This window comes from Colias croceus, chromosome 17 (assembly GCF_905220415.1).
Source record: "Colias croceus chromosome 17, ilColCroc2.1".
In the NCBI taxonomy this organism is placed as follows: domain Eukaryota; kingdom Metazoa; phylum Arthropoda; class Insecta; order Lepidoptera; family Pieridae; genus Colias; species Colias croceus.
In genome coordinates, this window is record NC_059553.1 from 7,229,516 (window position 1) to 7,244,147 (window position 14,632).

Here is a 14,632-nt window from a genome sequence, read left to right on the forward strand (position 1 = left end):
AACTCAATGGTTTAGAAATAACAGATGATATGATCCTATTGATAATATTATTGATGATGTATTTTTAACTTCTAAGAGCTGAATAACTTTAGTTCTTACATAACATAGGTCCATACTTATTTGTTCAGCTTTACACATTTTTATGTTTTTAATAGGATAATAAAGATCGTACTAGCCTAGCGTATACTAGCTTCAGCATAGCTATTACAGAACTATGGTAATTACAGGTGATATTAGTCATAGTAACTGACAAATTGAAGTGGCCTGAAGCCTTACAGTTACCTCAATAATTTTAATACAAGTTAACAATTACTTCTTACCTTGCGTTTGACAATGATATGTTGCAACGATCAATTCTGTAGTATACCGTCAATTATAATTTAACCTGAGGCTTCGTGACACTGTTCTATTTTGCTATTTTAACGGTATTATTGGAAATAAGGTTGATTAAATTATATGCAATGGATATATGATAGATGCAATGCAGGCGCTCTTTATAACTAGAAAATGTTTAGTTTAAGTTAGAATCAATGATGTTATAAACATTATTAATAGCTAATATAATAATATATTTTTTTATTAATACTCTAACCCAATCTTTAACTTCTCTCTACCACATGTATGCCGACGATGTCCAGATCTACACGCAAGCAACTCTGGAAGACTTGCCTTGCCTAATGCAATCAGCAAGATGAATGATGACTTATCTACGATCGTTAACTGGAGCAAGAATTACGGCGAATTACCCAAACGATCGTCATCGGGAGTCCGTCATTCTTGTCAAGGATTGACTGGGCAACTCTTCCAGTAGTTTCGTTGGGCGGAACACAAATTAAATACAGCACTCACGTCAAAAACCTAGGTATTTTCATTGACCAAACTCTCTCGTGGGATCTCCATCTCAAGGAAGTGAGCAGGAGGATGTATGCTTCTGCTGGCTCACTTCGGCGCCTGCGCAACTTGCTACCTATCCCAACAAAAATAATGCTAGCTCACTCCCTTCTCCTGTCCCACCTTGACTACGCTGACACATCATTTCTTGACCTTTCGGAAGTCCAGTTGAATAGACTTGAGCGCTTGCAAAATTTTTGCATTCGTTTCATTTTTGGCCTGCGCAAGTTTGACCACGTGTCTGACTACCGCAAGAAACTCAACTGGCTTCCCATCCGCCTCCGACGTCATTCCCACATTCTTCATCTTCTTTTCTCCATCCTCTTCGATCCTAAAGCTCCTCATTATCTCAAGGATAATTTCACTTTCTCTGTTTCTCCATTCCCTCGCTCATCAAAATCTCTGCTTTTACGTGTCCCAGTCGCGAACAGCAAATTCTATAGCAATTCTTTTGCAGTTCGCGCTGTTAAGCTATGGAATGAACTGTAATGTAGGTATTAGGTATAGGTGTGTACTTATACCTATATATAAATATAATGTGACTCCTATCAGATATCACTAAGGAATTTAGGTCACACGTGTCTTTAAAAACTATAAAGAATATTATATTTAATTATTTTAATTGTTACTGGAATATCATATTATTTCTCCTTAATTAGTAACTAGAGATAGTAATCCGACGCCTGTAATCGGATAGATATTTAGTTTAAGTACCTATTTACATTTTATTATAAAAAGGGGTAATTTCTCTAATAAAAGTCAGTGTATAACCAACCATCATTCGTTTTATTTCTCTCCACGCACACCACACATCACATGGCGACCCTGCCAGTGCGAGCGCGTCGGATAACAGTGTTCTAGAATTACGTTCCTTATTTGGCGCTGAAATCGGAGTCGGTTTCATCTTCATACGGAGAGCCGAAGGCTTCATAATAAATTATTATGGAGAATTACACCAGTCGCACCGATAACCGGACGTACTTGCAAAGATTGAAGAAGTTTATAGCGGTAGCGTGTTATTTTTATACAAAATAAGTCAGGAAAGAGATTCTACATACGCAGATTGGTAAAGACAAAATGGGCAAGCAGCAATCTAAAGAAGTCGAAAAAGAAGAAGTATTTATAACACAGAGCGGACAGAACAACTACGCACCAAACAACATCGCACCCTGGGAAAAATCAGAAACTATGTTCAATTTGACCGTGGTAATAGCAGTCATTTGTGGAATAATATTGGCGTATTCTGTTTACAAGAAGATGCACAAGCGACTTACAAAGAAGATACAGCGGCAAGCTACGGAAATAGTTTTGAAGTCACGTCGCGCCTCGGTTTAAAGGGATATAAAAAGTAAAACACAACTTGAAAACCCAGTTCAAAAGTGGCAATTAGTGTGTGCAGTGACTCGCAGTATACTTGTAAGTGGCAATTTTTCCTTTCTCTCTAATCTATTTTTATTTAATCACGTTTATCCTTTATGTAGAAATATAATTAAGATATTAGTTAAACTTATGCTTAAAAAAAATAATATATATAAATATATAATAATAAACATAAATGTCTAATATAATATTACAAAAATATTTAAATGATTTGCTAGAAATTAAGCAATATTTAGTTAAGTTTGGAATTAAACGTCTTAAAAGTGAAACAGCATTCGAAAAATACGAAGTAGCTAAACAAATATACAAGGAGTATAAAAACTATATACAAGTGGTAGAAATTAAAGTAGAAGAATTAAGTGTAACATTAGAAATAGATAGTCTTTTTGATAAAATCAAAAATCTTATGACAATCATGTCGACAAAACCAGAATTTGAATTAAAAACGGCAGTTTCTCTGTTGCCCGTAATGGACGACACAGAAAATGTCACTCTGCAGTTAATAGATGCTATTGAATTATATGTGACAATGATTTCAAAAGAAAGTATTACAAATCTTATTCAATTTGTTTGCAAGACACGGTTGTCACGAAACGCGAAATTAAGATTAAAAGATACCTATAGTAGCGTAGAAGAAATGGTTAGTGACATGAAAAAGCACCTCCTAACTACTAAGTCAGAAATCGCTTTGCAGAAAAAACTATTAAATTGTTATCAAGGAAATCGGTCGATAGATAAATTTGGAACAGAGCTCGAGCAACTGTTTGTTAACCTTACCATCTCACAATCAAAAGGAAATTCAGACACGTTCAGTATTCTGAAATCCATAAATGAAAAACAGGCAATACATAAATTCGCCGATGGTCTACGGAATGACAGATTGAAAACTGTTATAGCTGCACGAAATTACAATTCGTTAAAGGACGCTATTCAAGGCGCAAAGGATGAGGAAGTAACGATGACTTCTCCATCATCTGACCAAGTATTCTTTGCAAAAGGAAGACCCTATCATCGGGGACTCCAAGGATCTAGACACTGTGGAAAATCATATTCCTATACTAATTCAAGGTCACCAAAAACACAATTTAAGAATACATTCACCAACTATTCATGTGGTAGGAATCAAGGGAATTTTCAAAGAGGTCGAGGTAAAACAAACGGAAGGAATAAATCAAATACCCGTAGTACTCAACCATATACTCATAAAAACAGAAACCAGTATCAGCAGGTAAATTTGGCCCAAAGTTCGCAAAACGAAGAGGACGAAGATGAGCAAAGCTCGATACCGAAGTGGTTTTTTCGACAATAATGAATTCGTATTAAGTTATAACAACATGAATTCAGTAAAATTTTATATAAATCATAAAAAACTAAATTTTCTATTAGACACTGGAGCATCCTTATCTATAATTAAAGATATTGCTATACAACATACTAAACACAAAGTTACCCAAAAAACAACACAAATTAAGGGCATTGGTGGAAAAATAACCTCAGACAGATATACAAAATTAACATTGAAATGTAAAAATGAAAAATTTGAACATAAATTTCATATATTTAAAACATTACCATTAAACATTGACGGTATACTCGGGCAAGACTTTTTGTCGAGATACAAATCATTACTAAATTTTGAAAACCAAACATTAACGCTTCAAACAGATTCAAAGTATACAACAATACCAATAGACATGTTTTCAACAGAAGATATAAACACAACAAGCATAAAACTGCCACCCAGATGTGAAAAAATAATTAATATAAAAACGAACCATACTAGCAACTGTGTAATAACTTCAAAAGAGGTGTGTGATGGAGTATTCATAGCTAATACTTTGAATAAAGCCAGAAATGGAAAAATATCGATACATATTATGAATACTAGGGAAACAGAAGTAGTTTTACATTGTTTCACACCCGAAATAATACCTTTAGACGAGTTTGAATGCTTTACATTTGAAGAAGTAACAAACAATGGAGAAAGAGTTAAAAGGTTATTCGATTTACTGAAACTAGAAAACATGAACACAGAAGAACAGAAAAGTATTGCAAGTATATGTGCTAAGTTTGCAGATATATTCCACTTGTCGGGTGATCGACTGAACACTTGCAATTTATACGAACAGAAAATACACCTAAAAGAAAATACCAATCCAGTTTACTCTAAACCTTACAGACTACCTCATTCACAGAAAGCGGAAATTAGTAAACAAATACAGGAAATGATAGACAACGATATTATCGAGGAATCAACTTCAGAATGGTCCAGCCCATTACTGATAGTGCCTAAGAAAATAGGAGCAAATGGTGAAAAGAAATGGAGAGTTGTACTAGATTACAGAAAACTAAATGATTGTATCAAAGACGATAAGTTCCCATTGCCAAATATTACCGAAATATTGGACTCTTTATCAGGAGCTATGTATTTTAGTCACTTAGATCTCAATCAGGGCTATTATCAAATGAAATTAGATGCAGAAAGCCGAAAATATACAGCATTTGTAGCTGATAAACATTATCAAATGAAACGTTTACCAATGGGTCTAAAAACAAGCCCTAGCGCATTCAGTAGAGCGATGACAATTGCATTATCAGGATTAAATTATGAAAAATGCATAGTCTACCTGGATGATATTATTGTGATGGGAAGAAATTTAAATCAGCATAATAAAAATCTCATTGATGTATTCTCACGTTTAAGAAAAGTAAATATGAAATTAAACCCATTAAAATGTAATTTTTTGAAAAAAGATCTTTTGTACCTAGGTCACATCGTTACACCAGAAGGTATAAGACCAGATCCAGAAAAGATTAAAGTCATGCAAAATTATCCAACTCCTAAAAACGCAGATGAAGTCAAAAGGTTTGTTGCGTTTGCCAATTATTATAGAAAGTTCATACCAAATTTTGCAAACATTACAGCAAGTTTAAATAATTTAACCAGAAAAAATGTTAACTTCAATTGGACTACAGATTGTCAAAATTCTTTTGAAACTTTAAAACATACACTATGTAACCCGCCTTTATTGCAATATCCAAATTTTGAAGAAAGTAATGAGTTCATTATTCATACAGACGCTTCAGGGTTAGCGATTGGAGCTGTTTTATCAAATCAAGACAAAAGACCAGTAGCATATGCCAGTCGTACTTTAAACAAAGCTGAAAGAAACTATCCTGTGATAGAAAAGGAACTTTTAGCAATTGTATGGGCTATCAAATATTTTCGACCTTACATTTATGGAAGAAAGTTCAAAATTTGTACAGATCATAGACCATTGATATACTTATTCAACATGAAAGACCCATCGAGTCGACTTACCAAATTCAGGCTATGTTTAGAAGAATACGATTTTGTAATAGAATACACGCGAGGAAAAGATAATGTCGCTGCAGACGCTTTATCTCGTATAGTATTAACAACGGACGACCTAAAGTCTATTAATAATAAAGTCAATTGCCTCATGGTTATGACTAGAAAACAAAGAAAAATGATGGATGAAATGGAAAATAAGAAGAAGGATAACGATGAAAAAGCTGACGATTGGACTGATCACCCAAGAGTCGTAGAAATACTTAAACGGACAAAAAATTCGATAGAATTCAATTTGGAGACTAACGAATATACGAAGAACGAGACATGTTCAGAAAATGTCCATAGTAAAGAAAAAACATTTATGTATACACCTTCAAGGAATATGGTTACAATGAATCCTAATTCTAGATCATGGTTGAAACGAGCTTTCGCAGTGAGAGAATTAGAACAATTCTGTAACAAAGAAAATATTCAAGAATTATGCATAATAAAAAATGAAAGAAATGAAAAATTAATAAAAGAGCTAGCTCAGGAAGTAAAAAATATAAATAAGTGGCAAGGACCACGGATATGCATATTAAAAGGTGTAGTAAAAATAGAAAATATGGATGACAAAAAGGTCATACTAAATGATTTTCATATATTACCAAGCAGTGGACATGCTGGTATAAGAAGAATGACGAATAACATAAAGAAACGTTACTACTGGACAAATATGGACAATGACATATATAACTTTGTGAATAAGTGTGAGCAATGTCAAAAGCAGAAATTTCATAAGCAAGTGAAGCAACCTATGTGCATTACTAGCACTGCATCTTCAGCTTTTGAAAAAATATTTCTTGATACAGTTGGTCCAATAACACGAGATGTTAATGGAAATGCCTATATACTAACACTACAATGTGAGTTGACGAAATACGTGGAAGCATACCCAATACCAAATAAGGAAACAGACACAGTAGCTCGTGCTTTCGTTGATAATTTTATTTTACGTTACGGTATTCCACAGACGATTGCAACTGACAGAGGTACTGAGTTCATTTCAGCAACTATGAAAGATGTTTGTAGATTGTTAGAAGTAAAGCAAATACAATCAACAGCATATCATCACGAAAGTATTGGTTCTTTAGAAAACTCGCACAAAACATTGGGAGCGTTTCTAAGGATTCAAACTAACAACCAAACTCAAAATTGGAGCTCTTGGTTACAATATTGGTGTTTTGGATATAATACAACGGTTCATAGTGAAACACAATATACACCTTATGAACTTGTATTTGGTAAATTGTGTGGTATACCAAGTAATCTTGTAAATAAAATTGATCCAATTTACAATTTTGATAACTACCCTATTGAGTTAAAATACAGGCTACAAAAATCCCAGCAAGAAGCAAGAGAAAATTTAATACAGTCCAAATTACGTAGAAAAATCAATTATGATAAAACAACAAATTCAATTAACTATAAAGAGGGAGATCTATTACTTGTTAAAAAAGAAAATAGAGAAAAGTTGGATCAAGTTTATATGGGACCATACAAAGTAATAAGTGATATGGATTTCAATGTAAAAATATTACAAAATGGTAGAGAAAATATAGTTCATAAAAATAGAACAATACCGTATCATATATAAAAAAAAATGTATTAGATATTTTTTTTTTTAAAAAAAGGAGAGAGATGTAATGTAGGTATTAGGTATAGGTGTGTACTTATACCTATATATAAATATAATGTGACTCCTATCAGATATCACTAAGGAATTTAGGTCACACGTGTCTTTAAAAACTATAAAGAATATTATATTTAATTATTTTAATTGTTACTGGAATATCATATTATTTCTCCTTAATTAGTAACTAGAGATAGTAATCCGACGCCTGTAATCGGATAGATATTTAGTTTAAGTACCTATTTACATTTTATTATAAAAAGGGGTAATTTCTCTAATAAAAGTCAGTGTATAACCAACCATCATTCGTTTTATTTCTCTCCACGCACACCACACATCACAGAACTCCCTCTAGTAGTTCGACAAGCTCAAACTTTGGGCAGTTTCAAAAATCTCCTCAAGGCACACTATCTATCACTTTCTTGATCCTTTCTCCATTTCATTGCTGTTGTCCTTTTCTTTCTTTTCTCCTCTTACGCTGTATTAAGTTATTCATTATTATTTATTTTAGGTATATAATATGTATTATCTGATTTATTATATTCTTATTTTATATTAGGCATGCTTTATGTAGTTATACGTGTTAAAATTTATTTTTCCCAACGCAATAATTTTTGCTCACCCACCTCCTTTAAATGTGTTTCCCTGTTAATATTAATGGTAGCCTGGAAGAGATCGCTGCCTAGCGATAAGGCCGCCATTTGTACATACTTGCATCTATTTGTCTTTTCTGTGTGTATTGTGAATCTTGTGTGTGTGCAATAAAGAATTATCTATCTATCTATCTATCTATAATTAATAAGAATTTCTGAAGCTATTTTTAAAGTAAGTATAAACTTAACAAAAATTTACGTACCTAGGTACTTACATACATTTTGTTACTCAGTAGATTCTATGTTCCAGTATATTTTGAACATTGTTTAAAATCTGTTTGTATGATTGTTTTATATCACTTAATAAAGCCTATTTAAACGTAAAATGTAATGCCAGCTACTCAGCTATGTAATAAAATAATCGATTATTGCTCTTTATAACCAAAGTATTAAATTACAAAATGCTCATACAAGTTGAGTTAAACTTTTGAACGCACGTCTACAACTGAAACTCAAAATTTCACAATTTAAATTATTAATTATAAACTATTTCTCACTCTATTAATAATTCGTGATTAATTTCCGTCAGCACAAGAACTGATGTGTGGATATTGAGCAATTAGGAACGGATCTTGATGTAATTTATCAAGCGTCTAATGATTTGTGATTTAATATTATATGGAGATCGGTAGCTGCATTAAATTATTATTTATTACATTTATAATGTAATGCATGCTTTGAACGTATGTTAAGTTAATTAAACAAATAATTCATGTGAATATAATTATTTGTAAGTAATGTGATTCATTTGACGGGAAGAGACAGGAGGAAATGGGCACAGTTGGAGGCGGCAAAGGGGCCAGGACATTTATCCGAATTACATTATTAATATTAATAATCTTCTTCAGTGTAACTTTGTTGTAATTTGTGTTGAATTTTCATGGAATAATAAGGGCTAAATAAATAAATATTTGTAAATAATAATATGATTCAAGATCGTGCTTGTGAGTTTTGGGATAAATGTACTTTAACTTTACTGAAAAACAGGTGTTTTAGCTTATATGAGTTTTCTTTCTTCTCTTCCTATTAATACCTACCTCAATATAAAATATATAAATTTTATTGTAACACGATCCGTACCGTATTAATAAGAGTCCTCCTATGGACTCTGTTATATTTTCATTAAATTTTTATGATTACTTTATATATTTTAAGAGACTATATTCGTATTATTAGTATAGATATTTCGCAAAATTGGCTAAGTGATATCTTCATTCAATTTTTATGATTAGCTAGGTAATTTGTTTTACGAAACACTAAAATATTTCGCAAAATTCGGTGCATAATAAACCGTCAACAGTAATTTTTAAAAATAGGGTAATAGTGCTAGACTTTCACATTCTAGTCAAATGTTATGACCTGTCTTGCTACGTATTACATATTATATGATATAACATTGGATCTAACGGTTAATATAACTCTTCACGGTATATCGTTACAGAACTCTAAGTTAGGAAAGATGGAAGTTGTTTTCGCATAATTATGTTTGATTGCCTGGATCACCGGTTATAGTTTATTGTATATGTGTGACATCATTATGTTACCTACAAATACGTGAACAGTATTTTAACAATAAAAACAGTAAATTAACAAATTTAGGAATTTTGTTTGACCTATGGAATCATAAACAGTTCTTTTATATAAAATGTTTAAAATAAGCTTTTCAAGGCACAAACTAGTGCCAATCGCTCTACCACAAATAAGAGCAGAGAATGAATTTTTTTTTCAAAAACGGGAAACTGAAAATTTATTTCTTTTTAGAGTAGACTTTTATGGACTTTATATGCAGGATTAGGTAGTTCTATAAAAGATAATCCAGTGACAAATTCCTTCTATCATAGTTGTAATCTGTCAGTATTGAAAAAGTAAGTGAAAAAGTATGAATGACTGCTACGCAATTTAGGAGGTTGGTAAAAATGTACAACACTTTTATACAATAGTACAATGATCATAGAAAACATTGACAGGATATTTCTATAGGCATTTGATTGATAAGCTACATAATATAATAGGTACGATTGATAAGACATTGTTTCTTGATTGATTGACTTGAGAATTAAAAATTTATATGCGATTTAGTAATAATTTTTAGTCTTCCATTTATAGCATCGTAAAAAGATATACCTACCTAATATGTTTTAAAGATGTTCACTTAAGTGTATAAATAAATACAATGTTTTTACAGCTCCTTATATGTTATGTTTTATAAGGACATGCAATAAAGTTATCGATAAAACTGTCTATTACATAACAAAATTTATATTAAGGAAAATCACATTTTAATTGATTGATTCAAAAAGACTGTAATAAATAAAGCCCATCTTTATCTCCCAATACTTAAATATATAAGAAAACGAAGGCAGATTGTTCATTAACATCACTTTTTTTCACAAAATGTTATCGTAAATTAGTCGGAAAATAATATTCGGCTTTTCTATTGTTTGCTGCAGTACTGAATGTTCACTACAGATAATTTAATACTACAGGTGTCACCCTCGACTCGCACTTGACCACTTTATTTTTATTAAGTAAATACAATACATTCATATTATGATATTACCTCCATACCTCGAGCTCATCAAGCATGTAATTGACAAAGCAGTTGCGATTGCGAATCGACAATAAAATACAAATACAGGTCAAGAACGTAATATTATATGAAGAAAATTGTTTTAATAACAATGGGAGATAAACATAGATGCTTATTTTATAGTTGAACTAGCTTTCCGCCCGCGGCTTCACCCGCTTTGTCTAAAACTTATTAAATTACTAGCTTCCGCCCGCGACTCCGTCCGCGCGGATGTCCGTCTTCGCGTGGATGGTTTATTTCTCCATTTTGAGTACCTAACTCTGACAATGACATCTTATAAAAAAAAGAATCCACTGCGGGTAACGCAACGTGTGTTCGCGGTCCTATAGAACAACGTCTATGGATAAAACTGAAAAATTAAGATTTTTTTTTCTACGTATTTTTCCAGGATAAAAAGTATCCTATTTTACGCCCAGGATAATAAGGTATAATTATACCAAGTTTCATCGAAATCTAACCGTTTTCACGTGATGTCTTCACATACAGACAGACAGACAGACAGACAGACAGACAGACAGACTGACAAAAATTTTTTTAATCACATATTTGGGTTTGGTATCGATCCAGTAACACTGCTATTTATTTTTTCAATATTTTCAATGTACAGAATTGACCCTTCTACAGATTTATTATATGTATAGACTAGCCTTATGTAGAGCTATGTCTCTATGTATAGGTATGTAAGTTTTGTACGCGTTTAATAAATTAAATTTGAATTATAGGTATCAGCATACATCTCTCTCTCAAAAAATTCAATCTCGGCAAAAATGGATTCTCATTGTATATTAAAAAAAATCTGAAAACTCTATTACTTACCTTGGCTACTAAATAACTAACCTTTTCATTAAGTTATTAAAACTTCAATTTAAATTGTAAAGCTGAACTTTGAAAAGTCTCTCGTTATATTGGGCATTATAATATTATTCAGATACATGCCAATTTTCAGGGAGGTGTATGCTGTGACAAAATCCATACTAATATTATAAATGAGAAAGTAACTCTGTCTGTCTGTCTGTTACTAAATCACGCCTAAACTACTGAACCAAATTGCATGTTTGGTATGGAGATATTTTGATACCCGAGAAAGGACATAGGCTACCTTTTATTGCGAAATATGTACCACGGTCGAAGCCGGGGCGGACCACTAGTTTGTAAAAAATCGTAATTTAAATTGCTTATGAAATGTTACGTGTTAGAGAGAACCTTAACTGAAAGGAAAACAGTATTCTTCTTAATTCTCTTTTGTCCTTTCTTCCAATTTATCACTTGAGTGTTTAGATCTGATATTTCTAAGTGATATTTGAAGGAGTCCATGACAATGGTCGTCCATGTACAACATTACGCTAACCCAAAAACAATCAAGACCATAAAACACATTCATATCTCTCACTCCAAATTTCGGGAGCTCCTTTCACCGATAATTAAAAATAACCTTAATATTAATGAGATATTAATATTGCAAATATTGACAAATAAGGGACGAACGATATTAATTGTTTTTTTATGAGTTTGCTCTTAATTATTTATTTGTATCGTAGGTGTAGTAAGCCCTTAAACACAAAGACATCACGTTTTCCTTACTTCGTGCGCGGCTAAATTGCTAATTCCACAGCAAACACTCTAATTGCTTGTGTCGGTCCTTGGTTTAGGTATTTGCTGTTGAAATGATTTGAATAAGTAATAATAAATAAGAGAACTTTCGTAGGTGTCTATTTGAAGTGCGCTTGGACATATAATACGGCCAGAAAATGTCAAAACATTATTCGCTTTGCTCAGAGTTGCTTGTTTTAGTGGGAACGTTCTAAGAATTGCATAGAATGTTAGCGCTTTATATTTCTTGACATAAATATAGTATGTAATGTATTAAATTTTGCTACCCTATAATAAGGTCATCGGTATTTGCAGGGAAGTTTATCGCTTGGCGAACGTTACAGATTAAGTTCTATAGAGCCTTGGAAGCGCAGTGATTAAGATCTCCGACTTCAATCATAATGCCGTGTCGAGATAAGATGAGCGTGCAAAAATTAAATTGATATTTCAATTTAGCTGCACATTATCGAGAAAGAGCATCACACAAAGCTTTACGACATGACACGTCCAAGTGTAAATTGTTTCCCTTGTTGCTTTCTTTCAAGCTTTGTAAATGATGCAATATTTTTTTTATTAAGAATATATTCCCCTACTTATATGGCAACCTGATTACGGCTAATTATTATAATGCCAAAATAAGGTACGATTACTAAACTATCTATTACTTAAAGGATTGTTCTAAACCTTAGTTTCTCCGTTTAATCATTTTTTTTATACAGTTTATTAATATACTTTTTTATTACAGGCGGCCAGCGCCCTTTTCACTCTGGACGGAGCAAGAGGCGAGGAACTATCCAGACGTCTGGCCCGCGGTCAAAAGCGGCGAAGACGCTGCCGAGCGATTCTAGCCCTTCTTGCCTTGCTATTACTGCTCGTTGCTGTTGGCGCTGTTGAGCTGCTGATGTCGAGAGGCCAGCGCGTGTTTGGGGCTGTACTTCGATGAGTATTGAGGTATTATGTGTTGTATATTCAAATCCTTAAGTGTTCAACTGCTTTAACTGGGTCGCTTCTAGCAATGAGACCGCCCTATGTGGAGGAATTTCCGCCTGTAAATTTTTTGTATCCAATATTGTGAACAATATTCATGCAGAATGTGCTTCACCAAAGAATGCCTGCTCTCGTCATAGTCTACCTATTTTTTCAATCGTAATTTGAAAAAAAAATGGTGGTTTTTGAATGATCTTCATTAGGTGTTATTAAAAACTAAACGAACGATTTTTTTTATACCTATTCAAATACAACAAATACTAACTCCTAGTATATATATTATCTGTGCCATTACAAAGCCAAAACAATAGAAAAGCCAATATAACAACTAAAGCTTTTTCTCTACTACGAAGATTAATAGACTCAACTTGTTCATTTCAGCGACACCACTGCACAGGCCAACATGGATTCCAAAACAAAAACATTTTTATATTGTTTTGTGATTAATTAACAATAAGTCATTATTATTAGTCGAATAGAAATAATTTTAGTATTGGGAAATATATACCAATTAAGTTTATATGGAACGTATTTCAAATATTGAGGATTTTATTAAAAACTAGCTGTTGCCCGCGACTTCGTCCGCGATTAGGTCGTTTTTCGTCATTCGTCGTTTAAAAAAAATACGTGACACTTTATTTTAAAATTTTCTTAATTATTGTCTCTTATAAAATTTAACTACATTAAAATTGAACACTCTGATAAGAAAATCTTAAAATCTGAAGAAAACATGAATGTGGTTTAAATTCTACATTACTTAGTATCAAATAATAATCTAAATTAAATGTAGATTAACAGTTTGAGCACACCATTATAGAATATGTACCTAAGTATTAAATTACGTTAGTTTACATAGTATCTTTACTAAAAACACGATGACTATCTTTCGCGCTCGATACCACAAACTAAGCATGTTTGTGGTACATGGCCCGCGTCACTTGACCCCCCGCGAGTTCCCCTCCGTTGCTATGCGAAAATACATTCGTCGCCCTACTGTAGGAAAAATTGTAATACTGTGGCCTGGGCGTTATAACACGTCCAGGGAGTTCCTGAGTGCCGATATCACCATCTTGAGGAAAAGCTTCTAATGTCGATTTAAAACTGCATACATACGAATTAACCTGTTCTAAAATTGTGAAATGAGTTCAGTTTTAAATTTGAGAAATATTGATTTCTTGTATTCCACGATTCGTTGCAGTCGAATACAAAATATATTTAAACAAACTTAGCTTGGCCTTCAGGCAAAAGGGATCCTATCAAATGGTAAACTTGACCTTGTATCTTAAAAGTAAGCATGAACGGATCTTCTGATAATTATTGAGCACCAAAGGATCATTTGAAACGCACTACTATAAGAGCGAATATTGTCTAATAACAGTTTACATTGCACCACAGAATACATAATAGTAGCTAAACGCTAATTGCACAGTATGTTCCTCTAAAAGTAGTGATTTTGTGAAAGGTTCCGGTGTATCTTCAAACGAAAGCCGACTCGCCTTACTACACTATAAAGCATTACAAAAAGAACATACTACGTTAATATCGCCTATACA

The 14,632-nt window shown here is 32.7% G+C and overlaps 2 protein-coding genes across 3 annotated transcripts in view; one reads left to right on the top strand and one right to left on the bottom strand.

Moving 5' to 3' along the window:
* Positions 1 to 13,633, top strand: part of LOC123698834 — a 48,461-nt gene extending 34,828 nt beyond the window's left edge. For both annotated transcript variants that reach the window (XM_045645611.1, XM_045645612.1), the window contains exons 6-7: positions 12,838 to 13,043; positions 13,461 to 13,633. In XM_045645611.1, coding sequence (XP_045501567.1) covers positions 12,838 to 13,035 — 198 coding nt within the window. In that variant the 3' untranslated portion in view covers positions 13,036 to 13,043; positions 13,461 to 13,633. The remainder of the gene's footprint in view (positions 1 to 12,837; positions 13,044 to 13,460) is intronic.
* Positions 1 to 14,632, bottom strand: part of LOC123698832 (transmembrane protein 214) — a 196,704-nt gene that overhangs the window by 101,664 nt on the left and 80,408 nt on the right. The window lies entirely within an intron of this gene.